At 41.2% G+C, this 19,543-nt stretch overlaps 2 protein-coding genes across 2 annotated transcripts in view; both read left to right on the top strand.

Moving 5' to 3' along the window:
* Positions 1 to 3,321: 3,321 nt before the first annotated feature.
* The window catches only part of LOC308273250 (uncharacterized protein), a gene marked incomplete at both ends in the record, with an annotated part of 37,427 nt that continues 21,205 nt past the window's right edge, over positions 3,322 to 19,543 (top strand). The window contains 1 exon segment of the mRNA XM_080710333.1: positions 3,322 to 4,256. Coding sequence (XP_080566459.1) covers positions 3,322 to 4,256 — 935 coding nt within the window.
* Positions 10,136 to 11,074, top strand: LOC308272925 (olfactory receptor 2B11-like; the record flags this gene model as incomplete). Its single annotated transcript, XM_080709966.1, has 1 exon — positions 10,136 to 11,074. One exon carries the CDS (start codon positions 10,136 to 10,138, stop codon positions 11,072 to 11,074), a length of 939 nt encoding a protein of 312 aa, XP_080566092.1.

Here is a 19,543-nt window from a genome sequence, read left to right as displayed (position 1 = left end):
ACTTCTAACTATCCGTAAAGATGATATGATTATTCAACTAACTTGTGGAGTTGAACAAGACTCGAGAGATGATTCTCACGGTGCCAAGTTTTGTTCTCCTTCTCCCTCATTAAACATCAATACTGTTACTGTCCTTAACACTGCTGTGACTCCTTGCAGCATGTGTCTGAGAGTAAATCCTACGATCCAGGGTACCCTGCCTCATCTGTTCTATGACACACCTAAAACTACAAACTAATAAGCTTTGGGATAACAGCCAACTCAGCTAATTCATATGCCAGAAAAAGTTTGAAAAACAATAATTTAGCGTTTCCAGATCAAGCGACTTCTCTTTCTCACGGACCCTCTTCAGAACATAAAGAGGCAGCTATTTGTCAGCCTTACTAAACAGAGTAAAAATTTAGTTCCCAGCTGACTAGCGTACATGTTGAAGGGAACTGCTTTTAACCTGTACTATCTTAAAGAGAAAGCTGGTCACCTGCTGCCAGAACATTTGTGTTATCTGTCCCGTAAATCTCACCCCATCTTATGTGAGTGGGTGGTCAATACACAATTATGTTTTATCATTCCTTTTTTTTTATTGGTGCACTGTATTCATACATCATAGTGGGATACAAACTTTTGTAGACATACATGCACACATCGCCCAGTCAGCCCCCACCCGATCCCCACCCCATTCTCTCCCCATCCCTCCTTCCCATGCTTGGCTTAGTGGTTGACATCTAGTATTATAGCAATTTATCCAAAATTAAAAATGATAATTTCACATAACAGTTTCATTTGTCTGATACCAAGCTTTTGATGACTTAAAGATAACGTTTCAATATTTCTTTTTGCTTTCTTTCTTACCAGAGAATATTTTTTTCTATTTATTTTAGGTGAAACTATCATATGTTTATATATTTATTTTTCAGAAAAAAATCTATCCTAATATGGAATATGGACTCTAGATATCCAAAACGATCTTGAAAAAGAACAAAGCTAGAAGATATATATTTTCTGATTTCAAACCATATAAACTACAATAATTGAAAAAGTATAGTACTGTTCTAAAGGCAGATATATAAACCATTGGAGTTAAATAAAAGCCTAGAGCTAAATTCTTCCATATATTGTCAAGTTATTTTTGACAAGGTTTCCACGAACATTTGTTGGTGGAAATAATAATCTTTTAACTAAATATTGTTGAAAAATAATACTTACATGGAAAAGAATAAAATTGGACCCTTACCTAATCCCATATACAAATATTAACTCAAAATAGATAAAAGACCTAAATATAAATCTTAAGACTATAAACTTTTAGAAGAAAATCTGGGTCATAAAACCTCACAACATTGAAATTGGCAGTGATTTCTTGGATATGATTTCTATGGCACAGGCATCAGAAGAGTATACAAACTCCCTAAAAAATAAAAAAATATTGTATATCCAAAGACAATGTAAACAGAGTTAAAAGTTACTAATAGAATGGGATAAAATATTTCCAAATGCTATATCTGAAGGTATATTAATATTCCAACTAGACATCCTAAAAATTAACAACAATAGAGGCAAACAATACAATTTAGAGATAGGTAAAAGACTAATATAAATAATGAATCTCCACAGATAACCAATCTTAGTTGTCTGTTGGATGGAAAATCTTGTTTCTCTGGTTCTGGTGTGTGTTACCTATTTCTTCTTTGTAGTTAATCTCTTTGAGTATTTTCTCTAGGGCTGGTTTTGAAGACATAAATTCCTTCAGTTTCTGTTTGTCATGGAAGCTTCTTATTTCTCCATCTAATTTGATAGAAAGTGTTGCTGGGTAGGAAATTTTTGGCTGGAAGTTGTTTTCTTTCAGAGTTTGGAATATGTTACTCCAAGCCCTTCTGGCTCTCATGACTTGGTTTGGGAAGTCTGGAGTGATTCTAATTGGTTTGCCTTTGAATGTCACTTGGCCCTTTGTTTTTGCTGCCTTTAAGATTCTCTGCTTGGCTTCCACATTGGTCATTTTGACAATTATGTGGCGTGAGGATCCTCTTCTCCGATCCTGTCTAAAGGGAGTTCTATAAGTTTCCTGGACCTGTGTATCAACCTCTTGCTCTATGTTTGGAAAATTTTCTGCTATTACTTCCTTGAAGAGATTGTTGATCCCTTTGGTTTCACTTTCTTTTCCCTCCTCTATTCCAATTATTCGTAGGTTAGCTCTCTTAAAATGGGCCCATATTTCTTCAATGTCAGATTCCTGCTGTCGGATATTTTTTTCTAGATTAGAAATTATGCATTCATTTTTGGAATGATCATCTTCTAAGAGCGAGATTCTGTTCTCCATGTTGTCTAATCGGTTGTTCATGCTTTGAATTGAGGCCTTTACTTCATTAAATGCATCCTTTATCTCTTTTTGGCTCTCTCTGAATTCTTTTAGAAACAGCTCTATTATTTCTACAGTTATTTTCCTGATTTGATCTTCTAGAAATCTCTGATTTTCTGTTTTATCGGGTTCTGATGTTGTGGGGTTGTGGGCATTCATTGCTCCAGTGTTATTCCTCTTTCCCATGATTTCGGATGTTTGTGCCTTCTCTGGGTTCTTCCCTGGGTCACTACGACTTCGCTTAAGGTGCTCTGGATCTCGAGTCTGTAGTATCTCTGACCCCACTACTCCTTTACTGGGTTGTATTACAGAGTCTCCGACCCAGGGAGTCGATAGGGGCTGCTTTAGACTATGGGGGGTGCCAGGTTGCACGTTCTCCTATGGTGTGATATCTCTGCCACTGCCCCTCCCCCACTGGGTCAAGTCCCAGGGAGTACAGTACTGGGATTTCTCATCTGTGGCCCGCAATTTGACTCACTGTTCTTGAGTACGCAGATGTAGCTGTACTGGACTCGGTGAATTCACTGCTGCTGCCGCCGGTAGCAATATGGTGCCGCTGCTACGCCCTTGGCCGTGAGGCTGGCGTATTTCTTCTTGGTTTTGAGTTCCACTCTGAATCCCTCGGCTTGCTGTAGCTGTCCGGTGAATTCACCACTGCCGCCGGCAAATGGCGCTGCTGCCGCGTTCTCGGGCGTGAGGCCGGTGTATCTCCTCTGTGGCTCTGAGCTCTGTTCTCAGTCTGCTTTCTCTCTGGAGCCTGGTGATTTTTTTGTTTCTCTGGTGATGGTGTTTTCTGGCTATGAAAGGCGCTGATTTTGTGGTAATGGAGATTGGTTGTTAGCAGGGCTCTTAAGCCCCGCTTTTCTCAGTCGCCATCTTCCCGGAAGTCATGTTTTATCATTCCTAATAAACAGACCTATTTTTGTCACTTTTTTACTACAGGGGAAACATATTAAAAAAAAAAAAGGATGGCACTCATAAATGAAAGCCACCCTGAAGAGTTCATTCTGCTAGGATTTGCCAATTATCCTTGGCTGGAGCTTCCTCTGTTCATTATTCTTCTGATAACATACCCCACGGCCATGATGGGAAACATCGCCATCATCCTGGTGTCCAAGTTAGACCCCCGCCTCCACAGCCCCATGTATTTCTTCCTCACCAACCTCTCCTTTCTGGACATGTGCTACACCACAAGCATTGTGCCTCAGGTGCTGTTCAACCTGGGAAGCTCCAAGAAGACCATCAGCTACGTGGGCTGTGAGGTTCAGCTTTATGTCTTTCACACCATGGGAGGCACAGAGTGTCTCCTCTTGGCTCTGATGTCTTTTGACCGCTATGTGGCCATCTGCAGACCTCTGCACTACACCCTCATCATGAGCCAGCGCCTCTGCATCCTGCTCGCGTCCATCGTGTGGCTGAGTGGAATCGCCTATGCTGTCCCAGAGGCCACTGCAACACTACAGTTGCCCCTGTGCGGCGTCAATACATTGGACCACTTGCTGTGTGAGATGCCGGTTCTGATAAAGACTGCCTGCGGTGAGAAGGAGGCCAATGAGCTGGCACTCTCTGTGGTCTGCATTTTTCTGCTAGCTGTTCCTCTGGGCTTAATTCTTGTCTCCTATGCTAGCATTGGACGTACTATATTTAAGATCAAATCTTCTGAAGGAAGGAAAAAGGCCTTTGGGACATGTTCCTCTCACTTCCTTGTGGTTCTTTTATTTTATGGTCCAGGCATTAGCATGTACCTTCAGCCCTCCTCTTCCATCACAAGGGACCAGCCCAAGTTCATGGCTCTCTTCTATGGAGTGGTGACTCCTACCCTCAACCCCTTCATCTACACCCTGAGGAACAAGGACGTGAAGGGGGCTTTGGGCAAGCTGGTGAGGAGCATTTTCAGTTCCAAGTGATCTTGGTAGTATTCAGATGAAATTATGTAGCTATTGGAGTAGGCACATGGGTTTCCTAATGACTTGTTCTTGTCTTATAATCCAATTTTATGTCTCCAGTATTTATGTCTCCTTGTTTTCCCACTTCTAAGGATCAAATTCAGGGCTTTATATATGCTAGGCTGTACATGGTAGGAATACACACAGGATCTTTGAGCTACATTTCCAGCCCAATATCATGGTCCTTATTTCTTATATTTTTCTTACAAAATAGGGCATGGATTAAACTTATATCATATGTACTCATACAAGCACTCTATATTTAAGCAAATATGTATATGTATATATAGACAAATTATTTAAATTATAACATTAATTCATTAGTTTGAGCTAAACATCATAAAATTCAATTGCATAAAACTGAGGGCTTTCCATAACTAGAACCTGAAAAATATTATATCACTCTTTGAGTTTGGCCCGTGTCTATGTGGGCAGCATGCTAACACTGTGTGTTCACAGTGGAATACTCTCTGCTTTAGCAGACTCACGATTTATCAGCCTCAGTTTATTTACATGCTATTGTAATTTTTGTGTGTGCTACCGGTGTTCCTGGAAACCCTTTTACCTCTGGTCTCTTAAGCCAGAGACGCTGGCTTCGAACCTGTGTGATCCTCCTGTCTCCACCTCCCAAGCGCGGGGATTACAAGCGTGTGCCACCACACCTGGCAATACTATTGTGATTTTTAAAGGCACTATAAATCTTGTCAAATAAGAAATGTGCAGTAGTAATGTACTTCTAATTAAAATATATAATTAAATATTGGATACAATCCATTAAATAGGTACAATGCAGAGACAAAAAGTAGGATAAGTTTTCTCAGGTTCTTTTAAATATCATAAGCATGAGTTTTTTTTGAATCATAGCAAGAACTAGGAAATGATGTTAGTAATTAATTTCAACATGGAAACAATTTGTTCATGAATTAAAACCTTCAGAAATACCTTTTTTAAATTCAAACTGTAAAAGAATGGATATGAGAGAGAAGTAATTTGTATTCTTTTTTTTTTCTTCCTTTTTTCGTAGTACTGGGGATTGAACCCATGGACATTCTGCCTCCAAGCTACATCACCAGCCCTATTTTTTTATTCTTTATACTGAAACAAGGTCTCACTAATTTGCACAGGGCCTCACTAAGTAGCTGAGGCTGGCTATGAACCATGATCCTCCTGTCTAAGCCTCCCAAGTACTGAGATTACAAGCATGCACCACAATTTAAAATCATTTTAATTACACAAACAAGCAATAAGACTTTTTATTGGTGCAAATTTTGAATGCAAATGATATTTAAAATACATATCATTTTTTAAAAAGTCCAAGTTTGCAACTTGGACTTTCATAAATTCAAAATATAAAAATAGTTGTGATATGTGAAAGCAAATTAATGTATTTTTGGTTATTTGGCATAGAACTAATATAGGATGAATGTAATATGATATTGCTCAGTGAATAAATAAACACTTGTCAAGGAAGAAAAGCCACTTAGAATTTCTGGTAGCCCTTCAGGTATGAGGAAGATCTAAGTAAATACTTGGAAGGAAACTCACAAGCTACCACAAACAAAAATTTACTGCAGCCTGATTCACTCACTGGAAAATAAAACATCTGGTTCTGCTCTTTTCTTGAGACCATTGGGCTTTTGTACACTTAATTTATAAAAAGAATTCTAAGTACCTTTAAAAATCAGCTAATTTCTGACTAAATTGCCACATTTTAAAATTTTTTGCATGCACACAAATATATATCTGTTGTGTTAAATAATACTTTTGATCATTTTCACTTGTTAAGATATCCTGTGTCTTTCTCTATCTCAGAGAAATAATGGTAATGTTTAGCTTTGTGGACAACACCTAGCAATATCTATGTTTAAAAGCTTAACTATTGTCAGGCGTGGTGGCGCATGCTTGTAATCCCAGCATTCGGGAGACTGAGACCTGGGGATCGTGGTTCGCGGACAGCCTCAGCTACTTAGTGAGGCCCTCTGCAACTCAGTGAAACCCGGTTTCAAAATAAAGAATAAAAAAATATAGGGCAGGGGGTGTTGCTTGGAGGTCGAATGTCCCTGGGTTCCATCCCCAGACCCGTAAATAAATAAATAAATAAATAAATAAAACCTTAACTATTAAGATTAATTACAGTTTGTTTAACTGATTGCTGAAATTATCCTCTGTCTCTGGCTAGTTACTGTGTAGACTACCTTCTAGAGCTATAAGATTGATCATTTTAGAAATACAAATATTGGCCGGGCATAGTGGTACATGCTTGTAATCCCAGCGCTTGGGAGGCTGAGACATGAGGATCACAGGTTCACAAACAGCCTCAGCTACTTAGAGAGGCCCTCCACAACTTAGTGAGACCCTGTTTCAAAACAAAAAATTAAAAAAATAGGGGTGGGGGTGTAGCTTTGTTTCTTCTTTGATTATTGTAGAATGCCCCTGGGTTCAATCTCCACTGCCACAATAAATAAATAAATATTATGGATTAAAGGATGAAGTTACAAAGGAAAAACCTTTCCATTTGTTCATTTTACTTGATATATTGAATGTGTTTCAAATAATGTATTTGTAGATTATGTTTGTAATTTTTATCTTTTTGTTATCTACACATATAGGTATTAAGTTTTGGTAGTGGTGTTGTTGTTTTTTTACAGTACTGGGGATGAAACCCAGGGGCACTCTACCTCTGAGCTGCACCCCTATCCCTATTTTTTATTCTTTATTTTGAAACAGGATCTCACTGAGTTGCAAAGGGCCACACTAAATAGTAGCTGAGGCTGTTCAATAACCGTGATCCTCCTGTCTCAGACTTCTAAGTTTTTTGTGTGTGGATAGAGAGAAAAAAAAGACATATTTTAATTTTATCTTCTTGCTGTAAAAACATTAAATATTTTGAAGATTTAAACTTGAGCGCTGGGCCAGCGAGGCCAGGATTGGAGCCAGCCATGAGGCAAGACCGGTGCTCTGAACTCCGAGGCCGGGATTGGAGCCTGCCGAGGGGTTAGGCTGGTGCCAGGGCCAGAGAGGCTGGGATGGGAGCCTGCCGTGAGGCAAGGCCGGTGCTGGAGCCTCCACAGCCTGGATAGGAGCCTGCCGAGGGGTTAGGCCAGTGCAGTGGCTAGCAAGGCTGGGATCAGAGCCTGCCATGAGGCATGGCCAGTGCCTGGGTCTCCGAGGCCAGGATCAGAGCCAGACATGAGGTTAGGTCGGTGCCGGAGCCAGTGAGGCTGGGATCAGAGCCTGCCGTGAGGCAAGGCCGGTGCTGGGGCCTCCGAGGCTGGGATCAGAGCCTGCTGAGGGGTTAGGCTGGTGTCAGGTCCAGAGAGGCTGGGATCGGAGCCTGCTGAGGGGTTAGGCTGGTGTCAGGGCCAGAGAGGCTGGGATTGGAGCCTGCCATGATGCAAAGCCACTACTGAGGCCTCCGAGGCTGGGTTTGGAGCCTGTGGAGGGGTTAGGTCAGTGCCGGGGCCAACAAGGCCGGGATCGGAGCCATCTGTGAGGCAAGGCCGGTGCTGGGGCCTCCAAGGCCGGTATCAAAGCCCGCCGAGGGGTTTGGCTGGTTCCGAGGTCAGCAAGGCCGGGATCAGAGCCTGCTGTGAGGCAAGGACAGTGCTGGGGTCTCCGAGACCAGGATAGGAGTCTGCCGAGGGGTTAGGCCAGTGCCAGAGTCAGCAAGGCCAGGATCAGAGCCTGCCATGAAGCAAGACTGGTGCTGGGACCTCCGAGGCCGGGATCAGAGCCAGCTGAGGGATTAGTTTGGTGCGGGGGCCAGCGAGGCCAGGATCAGGGTCTTCCATGAGGCAAGGCTGGTGCTGGAGCCAGCGAGGTTGAGATCAGAGTCCTCCGGGTAGCCAGGCCACTGCTGTGGCCCTCAAGACTGGGATCAGAATTTGCAATGCAGCATGCACAGAGAACTATCACAGAAAATAAAAACCAGATGCTTCCCCTAATTAGCAAAAACTAGGAGGAAAGGGATTACAGGAAGAGGTCAAGTTGTAGAAAGGGCCCATAGAGAAGCAATTAAGGTGACCAATCAGAGAGGATGGGATAGGGGAGGATGGAACCTCTATAAAACTCATGAGATACGTAAACAAATGTATCAAAGATAATCACCAATCAAGCATGGGATCGAGGGAAGGGGAGGGAATGGGAAGGGGATTGGATGAGGGCTAATTGGATGATACGTGCTTGGATATCCTCTCAAGTCTTGTATTCCAATGTAATGTATGATTACAATGCACCAATAAAAATAATTTAAAAAATAAAAATAAAATAAAATAAATAAAATAATTAAATAAAATAAATAAAACTTGAGTGCTACTCATTAGAAAGATCACTTTATTGATCCAACTCATGTTCAAAGAACTAATTTAATTTCCCCAGAATCATTCATTCAAAGGAGTCCTGATATTACTATAAGCTATTCCTTTTCTTTATTTCTTCTATGATTATGTCTTATTTAAAATTAACCTCCAGTGTGCGAGAAAATTGATTATTTATTGTAGAACATATCAAACAAGCACCTTGCTTCCAACCCCGTTTCCGTGGGTAACTAACTGTAGGTGAGAAGCATTTCCATAGAGAGCTCTGTCCCCAGGAACTTCCTCTTTTCATGCACCCAGGAGGATAAATGAAGAGCCTGTGTGAAGACCATGCCCAAGAGGTTTCAGGAAAGGCATAAAATAACATGCTCACAAGGCACGCTTGATATTTTATTTGACACCTGTATCCACTGAAAAATAGTTCTCAGACTAATTCTTAAATATGCATGTGTGGATTATAGTGTCACGGTTTTCTGAAAGTTTGAAAAACTCAAGTGTATCTCCACAGTTCCTTCTGACTAAAAGATATTTATAAAATAAGGTAAGTAAAAAGACACCTGTTAGCCAGGCGTGGTGGGGCACGCTTGTAATCCCAGCATTGGGAGCATTTGAGATAGGAGGATCGCAGGCTCCCGGCCAGCCTCAGCTACTTAGTGAGGCCCTCAACAACTTAGTAAGACCCTATTTAAAAAATAATTTTTTAAATGGGGCTGAGGGTGTAGTTTGGAGGTAGAAACCTGTAGGTTTCATCACCAGTACTGAAAAAAAAAAGGAGGGAATTTGTTAATTATGTGTCATACATTCTCAGGGAAGGTTCGTGTATAAAAAGAACATTTCATTTCAGGGGTTCTTCCTCCACAACACACACACACACACACACACACACACACACACACACACACACCTATGACTTCTAACTATCCGTGAAGATGATATGATTATTCAACTAACTTGTGGAGTTGAACGAGACTCCAGAGACAATTCTCACGGTGCCAAGTTTTGTTCTCCTTCTCCCTCATTAAACATCAACACTGTTACTGTCCTTAACATTGCTGTGACTCCTCGCAGCATGCGTCTGAGAGTAAATCCTACGATCCACGGTACCCTGCCTCATCTGTTCTATGACACACCTAAAACTACAAACTAATAAGCTTTGGGATAACAGCCAACTCAGCTAATTCATATGCCAGCAAATGGTTGAAAAACAATCATTTAGCGTTTCCAGATCAAGCGACTTCTCTTTCTCACGGACCCTCTTCAAAACATAAAGAGATAGCTATTTGTCAGGCTTACTAAACAGAGAAAAAATTTAGTTCCCAGCTGACTAGCTTACATGTTGAAGGGAACTGCTTTTAATCTGTACTCTCTTGAAGAGAAAGCTGGTCACCTGCTGCCAGAACATGTGTGTTATCTGCCCCATATATCTCATCCCATCTTATGTGAGAATTATGTTTTATCATTCCTAATAAACAGACCTATTTTTGTCACTTTTTTACTACAGGGGAAACATATAAAAAAGGATGGCACTCATAAATGAAAGCCACCCTGAAGAGTTCATTCTGCTAGGCTTTGCCAATTATCCTTGGCTGGACCTTCCTCTGTTCATTATTCTTCTGATAACATACCCCACGGCCATGATGGGAAACATCGCCATCATCCTGGTGTCCAAGTTAGACCCCCGCCTCCACAGCCCCATGTATTTCTTCCTCACCAACCTCTCCTTTCTGGACATGTGCTACACCACAAGCATTGTGCCTCAGATGCTGTTCAACCTGGGAAGCTCCAAGAAGACCATCAGCTACATTGGGTGTATAGTTCAGCTTTATTTCTTCAGCATAATGGGGAGCACAGAATGTCTGCTTTTGGTCATTATGTCTTTTGACCGCTATGTGGCCATCTGCAGACCTCTGCACTACACCCTCATCATGAGCCAGCGCCTCTGCATCCTGCTCGCGTCCATCGTGTGGCTGAGTGGAATCGCCTATGCTGTCCCAGAGGCCACTGCAACACTACAGTTGCCCCTGTGCGGCGTCAATACATTGGACCACTTGCTGTGTGAGATACCGGTTCTGATAAAGACTGCCTGCGGTGAGAAGGAGGCCAATGAGCTGGCACTCTCTGTGGTCTGCATTTTCGTGTTAACTGTTCCTCTGTGCTTAATTCTTGTCTCCTATGCTAGCATTGGACGTGCTATATTTAAGATCAAATCTTCTGAAGGAAGGAAAAAGGCCTTTGGGACATGTTCCTCTCACTTCCTTGTGGTTCTTTTATTTTATGGTCCAGGCATTAGCATGTACCTTCAGCCCTCCTCTTCCATCACAAGGGACCAGCCCAAGTTCATGGCTCTCTTCTATGGAGTGGTGACTCCTACCCTCAACCCCTTCATCTACACCCTGAGGAACAAGGACGTGAAGGGGGCTTTGGGCAAGCTGGTGAGGAGCATTTTCAGTTCCAAGTGATCTTGGTAGTATTCAGATGAAATTATGTAGCTATTGGAGTAGGCACATGGGTTTCCTAATAACTTGTTCTTGTCTCAGGATCTAATTTTATGTCTCCAGTATTTATGTCTCCTTGTTTTCCCACTTCTAGGGATCAAATTCAGGGCTTTATACATGCTAGGCTGTATATGGTAGGAATACACACAGGATCTTTGAGCTACATTTCCAGCCCAATATCATGGTCCTTATTTCTTATATTTTTCTTACAAAATAGGGCATGGATTATACTTATATAATATGTACTCATACAAGCACTCTATATTTAAGCAAATATTAAAATCTTCCCTTTCTAGTTGAAATAGAAATATTAGGTACCAAGAAATATATAAGCATGGAGAATAGGGCTCACTTTACTGAGAGTGATGAAACATCACTTAGGCGGTTAAAAAAAAAAATCACCTGGCCGTAAACACTCTATCTTCATGGCCAAATACTACTTTCTTAAATCTAAAATAAATCAGGTGTAAACAACCAAAGGGGTATTACAACTTTAGAATTAGCATCGATGTACAAAACCGTGGCGTAAAACAGTAATATACACCCCAAATACATAAAACTTGAGGGTAGGCGTGGCAAGGCCACATGGAAGCCACATCACCTAACCCTCCCCTATGGGACAGACCACCCACAGTTCTTTGGGTTGTGCCACACTCTCACCCTTTCAGCGCAGCCTCCTCTCTTGGGACCCACCTACTTTGCTAAATAGATCCTTTATGCTCACCTTACCTGCGTCTCTCAAATGAAATCTTTTTTTTTGAGAAGATAAGAACCAAGGAAACTGCCACCTGGTGATAGCAATAAATATGCATATATAGACAAATTATTTAAATTATAACATTAATTCATTAGTTTGAGCTAAACATCATAAAATTCAATGGCATAAAACAGAATCAGAGGGCTTTCCATAACTAGAACCTGAAAAATATTATATCACCCTTTGAGTTTGGCCCGTGTCTATGTGGGCAGCATGCTAACACTGTGTGTTCACAGTGGAATACTCTCTGCTTTAGCAGACTCACAGTTTGTCAACCTCAGTTTATTTACATGCTATTGTCGTTTTTAAAGGCACTATAAATCTTGTCAAATAAGAAATGTGCACTGGTAATGTACTTTTAATTGAAAAATTATAGTTAAATACTGGATACAATCCATTAATTGGATACAATGCAGAGACAAAAGGTAGGATGAGTTTTCTCATGTTCCTTTTAAATATCATAAGCATGAGATTTTTGAATCATAGCAAGAACTAGGAAATGATGTTAGTAATTAATTTCAACATGGAAAAATTTTGTTTATGAATGAAAACTTTCAGAAATGCCTTTTCAAATTCAAACTGTGAAAGAATTGATATGAGAAGTAATTTGTATTCTTTTTTTTTTTTTTTTTTTGCAGTACTGGGGATTGAACCCATGGGCATTCTGCCTTCAAGCTACATCCCCAGACCTATCTTTTATTCTTTATTTTGAAACAGGGTCTCACTAAGTTGTAGAGGGTCTCACTAAGTAGCTGAGGCTGGCCATGAACCTGTGATCCTCCTGTCTCTCTCTCAAGTACTGGGATTACAAGCATGCACCACAATTTCAAAACACCTTAATTACACGAACAAGCAATAAGACTTTTTATTGGTGCAAATCTTGAATGCAAATGATATTTAAAATACATATCATTTAAAAAGTTCAAGTCTGCTACTTGGACTTTCATACCCCAAATTCAAAATAAAAAACAGTTGTGATATGTGAAGGCAAAATAATGTATTTTTGGTTATTTGGCATAGAACTAATATAGGATGAATGTAATATGATATTGCTCAGTGAATAAACACTTGTCAAGGAAGAAAAGCCACTTAAATCTAAGTAAATACTTGGAAGAAAATTCACAAGCTTTCGCAAACAAAAATTCACTGCAGCCTGATTCACTCTCTGGAAAATAAAACATCTGGTTCTGCTCTTTTCTTGAGACCATTGGGCTTTTGTACACTTAATTTATAAAAAAAATTCTAAGTAACTTTAAAAATCAGCTAATTTCTGGTTGAGTGCTGACTAAATTACCACATTAAAATTTTTTTTGCAAAACGTATCGAAGTCAACCACTAAACCAAGTAAAGGAAGGAGGGATGGGGAGGGAATGGGGTGGGAATTGGGTAGGGGTGAAATCGGTGATGTGTACATGTATGTCCACACAAGTTTTCTACCCCAGTATGATGTATGAATATAATGCACCAATAAAAAGTTTAAAAAAATTTTTGTATGCACACAAATATATTTCTGTTGTGTTAAATAATACTTTTGATCATTTTCATTTGTTAAGATATCCTGTGACTTTCTCTGTCTCAGAGAAATAAATGGTAATGTTTAGCTTTGTGGGCAAAACCTAGCAATATCTGTGTTTAAAAGCTTAACTATTAAGATTGATTACAGTTGTCTAACTGATTGCTGAAATTATCCTCTGTCTCTGGCTATTTAATGTGTAGACTACCTTCTAGAGCTATAGGATTGCTCATTTCAGAAGTATAAATGTCCCCGGGTGTGGTGGCACATGTTTGTAATCCTAGCACTTGGGAGGCTGAGACAGGAGGATCACACAGGTTTGAAGCCAGCCTCAGCTACTTTGTAAGGCTCTCAGCAACTTAGTGAGAACCTGTTTCCAAATAAAGTATTAAATAGGTCTGGGAGTATAGCCCGAGAGTAGAAAAAGCCTCTGGGTTCCACCCTCAGACCACACACACACCAAAAGAAGTATAAATGCCATCTACAGTGGTAAGACACTGAAGAATGCAGATATGTACTTGGGAAGGTCTTTAAGTAAATATCAAGATATTTTAGCAATGGTTTTCTCCACGGTAGAGATTTCTTCAGCTCTGCATAAATAATACTGTAAGACATAAGTGCATCTTAATCTAAGAGGGATAATTAAAATAAAGGTAAACAGGATTCTTCTTCTTCAAAAAAAACCTTCATAACTAAAATAAATCTGATGTCTTTTCAAACTGTGATAATCAGAATTCCAAGGTAGAGTCACAGAGACCAGTTAGGCCTTAAGTTTGAGCAAAGAAGCATTAGATATGGTGGAGCAAGTAAGTCCAAGTCAGAGTTTGTACGAATAAAGAGCACTAGGTAGAAATATGGATAACTAATATGAGAAGTAAACACTTTATCTTCATATTATTATCAAATAACGCTCAAATTTTGATCAAACACTCAAAATTTAACCTAAGGAAAGTTATACACACACACACACACACACACACACACACACACACACACACATAAAACGAAAGTGAAATTTCAATTAGGGAGAATTAAGTTAATAGGTTAGGAATTTATTTGATGTAAAACTAAGATCTGAACATCTTTGTCCTTATTAAGATTGGCATAACACATATGAAAATTTTAACACCTCTGGATGTTGCAATTTTTGCTAGTTATCTCGAGACCTCAATATCTTGTTAAACTTTAGTTATTGTAAAAGAGTTGTGAAAAATAATCTGAAAATTACTGGCTGACTCACAATATTTTGCATAGAGAAAATTAAATTTACTCATAAAGCCTTCTAACTCCACTTCCCATGATTCCTTTTTCAACCACTACGCTGGATGCCTACACTACAGTCACCAGCACGTCCTCTGCCAACTCCAGCAGGTACTATAGTATTTCCATTTTCTGAACTCTTCTGCATCTCCGGTCTGTCATTTGTTTGCTTTTGCATTCAATATCGTCTTATCCCATAGTCCACCTCAATAAATTATCCCTCAAAACAAGTTATAATATTGTATGAAATAAGTGCTGAAATACATTTTCAAAAAATATGTTTCTGCATTCTAATAAAAAAAAATCACAGAATCACAATGAAAGATAGCAACAATGGAAGAAAGGAACAAAAGGTTGACAAAGCAACCCAAAAGGAATTAACAGTAGGAAGTGCTTACCAATCAGTAATTTCCATGGATATCAATGAATTAAATTTTTCAATTGAGGAGGGCAGAGCAGAATGGAAGTTGAGTAAGGCCTTACTGTGGTGGTCTCCCCAGAGACACATCAATTGGATAATTATTTGCACACAAAATTTTCTTTAAAGAGCTAAGAAAGCCATGCCAGTGTCCATAGATGGAGCCTCCAGGACAGCCCCATAGAGGAGGAGGTGCACACTCCTGTGTATTGGACCCAATGAACATTGCTGTGGCTGGTTGCAGCCATCTTCAGCCACAATTCCACCTCAGCAGTAGGCAAGTCGTTGCCGTGTGGATTGGTTCTCACCCAGTACTGCACCTGTCTCAGTGGGCTGTGGACCTGGGATGTGATGGCACTGCAGTATTCATGACCACAAGTAGAGAGCAGGATCCTAGGCTGGCCCATCTACAGTGATAGCCAGGAGGAATTCCATGGTTTCTGATCACAGCCCATGGAATGAGGCACTTGAGCTCCAGGACAAGGCTTGCAGGAACAGACTACCCTGAGTAGGTGCTCGCCTAATACATGATGAACACATAAACTGAAGATTTGAGACAGGTCTGGGTGAGAATCACCCTCTAGTGCAAAAGAACTGACAAAATACCAACTCTGGACTCACAGAAAATCTAGACTTATGCTGCCATCTAGTGCTAAAATAGTAAAAGCGACAACAGACTCAGAAAAAATAAGCAGCTGGTTTGAATTTCTGGAAAGGTCCCAAAATACAAAGCCAGATTACGAGACTAGAATAAATTCCTAAGCCTTCAATGTACAGATGGTGTCACCCACAGTTAAGAGTTTTCAGAAGAAGAGTCAAAGATGGTGTGATAAAGGAAGGCAGCATGTTTTATTTGCTCCGAAACTCGGAATACAACCAGTGGAAAGACTCCTTCTTGACAAGAGAAGAAGCACAGTCAAAACTCAAAAGAGGAAAGACAGCCAAACGTAGTTAGCTGTCCTTTTGAGACCACAAAAAGGAGAGGATTCAGAATAGCTTTTTGCATCTAAGCTGATGCTCTGAGAGCTGAGGTAGGCGCCATCTTGGTGAGCCCACGGTGGAGCTGATAGCTGCTGGAAACCAGCAGTTATTAGAAACAAACTCAAGAGAAAGGAGGAGGAGGAGGAGGAGGAGGAGGAGGAGGAGGAGGAGGAGGAGGAGGAGGAGGAGGAGGGAGAAAAAATCCAAATCCTGTCAAGTCATTGATTTCAGAGAACCAATACAAAAACACAATCACATTCTTCTCTCCACACTTAAAAACCTCAAAAGCACATACCACACAACCAAAGTGCCCAGTGAACTCCTGTGGCTTCAGCTCACCTTATTCAGACCTAGAAACTACAGGATCTTCCTGCAAGGACTCAAGTAGCTAAAATCAGCTTTGTCAAGATGATAGTAAGTCTCCAGACTGCCCAGCCAAAACGCTCAGTGAACTCCTGTGACTGCAGCTGAACTCATCAAGACTGAGAAACTATAGACCCTTTCCTGCAGGGACCTGTGTGGCTACAACTGGCCTCGTCAATGGTGAGTTTACAAACCATCCCAGTGGGAGCCTGCATGGCTGCAGGGACTCACATAGCAGCAACCAAACTTATGGGGTCTGTGAGTTTGCAGACCATATCTGCAGAGGTGAGGGCAGGGCCTACAGTTGGACAAATCAGAAAAGTGAATTAACAAACATTGCCTAGGGACACTCAGGCAGAATATGGAATCAGCAGTCCACCCCACTGCTGCAGGATCTCCAGCGATCACCACTGGACTGTCAGTGCTTGGGTGCCATGAGCCTCAAGGCCAAGGCCAGCCTGTGGCCAGCAAAGTCTCATATGATCGCTGCTGCCTTAGCAGAACTGGTGTCCCTGGGGCTTAATGATTTGGTCACCTATACCCCAGAATTTGAATGGTACAATCTCTCCTCTGGTGGAGTTTGGGCTCCGAGAGCAGGGAGGCCAGGAGACCAGCAGGGTTTCAAGTGATTGCAGCTGGCAGAGCAGCAATGATGTTCCTGCAGCAAATTTAACTCAGACAACCATGCTAAAAGTTGGAAATGCTATCATCTCTCACCCAGTGGAGTTTGTGCTTGGTAATCACTGATGCCAGTGGCAGACAGAATTTCAAATGACCACAGCTAGCAGAGTAAAAATGGAGTTCCTGGAGCATTAAAGCTCAGGAGGCAATGCTGCAGGTTTGGAACATTATAATCTCTGACCCTGCTGAGTCTGAGCCCAGTGACCATGGAAACCAGAGGCCAGAAGCCAGGAGTGTTTCATGGGATCACAACCAACAGAGAGCCCTGGTGGTATCTGCGGGACATTACATCTCAGCCAGCTGAGCCACAGGCTTGGAATGTTATAATCTCTAGCACTGCTGAGTTTGAGCAGAGAGAGCATGGAATCCAGTATCCAATAAGATACTGTTGCTTGCCTACACTGAGTAAGAACTATATCCCATAGAGAAGTTCTGGTGGACTAACTAAAAATTCTGATTATATGAGACAGATTCATTGAGACGAATATATACCCTCAGCACAGGACTTATTATAAAAAGACATCAGATAAGCATAGGACTCCCACACAATGAGGAAGAAGATGCCAACGCAACAGAGATATGAATGTAAGCATCCTGAAGGCATGAGAACAAAGACCAACAAGGAAACAATAAACGCCACAACTCCACAACAATAGACATCAACAATACAGAGTACTGGCAGACTAGATCACATGAAAAATAGAGTACCACTCCTAGAAGACAGCTCATTTAAAACTGGCCACACCATCAGCAAGATAGAGAAGACAATATGACAACACAATCAGAATAGTCAAGAAACTTGGGATAATATGAACCAACCAAACTTATAGGTAACAGGCACTAAAAAAGCTCTAGAAGCACAAACCAAGGGAATTTAAAATCTCTTCAGAGAACCAATATAAGAGAATTTCCCAAACATAAAAAATGAGATGAATATACACATATAGAAGACATTCAAAACCCCAATAAGACAAGGGTGGTTGGACGTGACCAACACACGGTATATGCATGTATGGAAATATCACAATAAATCCCAATAATATATATAATTAATATGCATTCCTACTTATATGTGACTTGTGGGATTTATCTGCTTTTTTAAATTTTAAGTTTGATTATGTGATACTAAGCATAAGTTTTTGGCTTTTAGTTTAGTATGGTCTTCTGGGTCCAAATGCAGGATCTCAGTTCAAATCAAGAACATCTCGGATTTTTTTTTTCTGGGAAGATGGTGGCCGCAGCAACATTAGCCGGCAGTGGCCAAATAGGACAGTTATTCCTCTGAGAAAACCCGGACATCAGATTTTGGTTTAATAGCAATTGGACAATATATAGAGACATTTGTAGTCATGACTTCCTAACTAAAATATAAGAAAGAAGAGATGGACCAAGATAGCAGAGATGGCAGCAGCAGCGGCAGCCAGTATTTGGGAGAGGTAGATAAAACCAATCCAACACGCCTTGAACTGTTGGAGAAATCTCCCCCCCAAAAAAGACTGCTCCTGCCCCACATGCTCAGGAACTCTGGACAACATACTATGTAAGAAAAATGCTCAGGAGGAGGGCCAAGATGGCAGCAGCAGCAGAGGCAAGTATCCGGGAGAGGCAGGTAAATTTGTTCTAATCCACCCTGAACTTTTGAGAAAATCTCCCCGGAAGTAGACTCTCCCTGCCCCACATGGTCAGGAACTCTGAATAACATACTGTGTAATGTAAGAAAAATGTTTGGAGCATGTCAGATGGAGCCCCGCATAGTCGGATGAGCTGGTGCCATGCATCCCAGGATCCAAGGGCGCTCACGTCCACCATGCTCATCTGTGCAGCGCTGGGGCTGGGTGCGCTTGGGGCAGCAGAACCTGCTCTCCATGGTGCAGCTGTGGGCCTCTGCTCTTGGTGGGGAGATAAAACACATTGCTACTAAGTACTTGGGCCCCCAACTCCTGCAAAAGACACATACTGTTTTCTTTTATTAAAAAATATTGAAGAGGGAGGAAGATGGTGGCAGCTGCAGTTGCTGCTGCAATGGAAACCACAACCCCAGCAGTGATGGTTAGTAGCAGCCGAATAGGATATGCATCCCCCTGAGAAACCCTGGACAACAGATTTTTATTTAATAGCTGAATGGAACAACACACAGAAACATTTCCAGTCATGACTTCCTATCTTAAATATAGGAGAGAGAGTGGAAAATGGTGGAATTAAAGGCAAGACTGCAGCACGGCGCCCGCCACTGCAAGAAATGTGATTTTTGGAGGGATATCCCAGAAGAGATCAGAAAGCAAACTGCTCCTGCCACCCATGCACAGGAATACTTAACAACAACATACTCTAGGAGACATCAAGAAGGGGGCGGTAGCAGCCAGTATTCAGGAAAGGCAGACAAATCCAACCAAATCCACCCTGAATTTTTGAAGAAATCTCTCCAAAAGTAGACTGTTCCTGCCCCACATGCTTAGGAAC

This window comes from Muscardinus avellanarius, assembly GCF_963383645.1.
Source record: "Muscardinus avellanarius genome assembly, chromosome: 14".
Classification (NCBI taxonomy): Eukaryota; Metazoa; Chordata; class Mammalia; order Rodentia; family Gliridae; genus Muscardinus; species Muscardinus avellanarius.
This window is presented reverse-complemented; position numbering and strand designations above follow the sequence as displayed.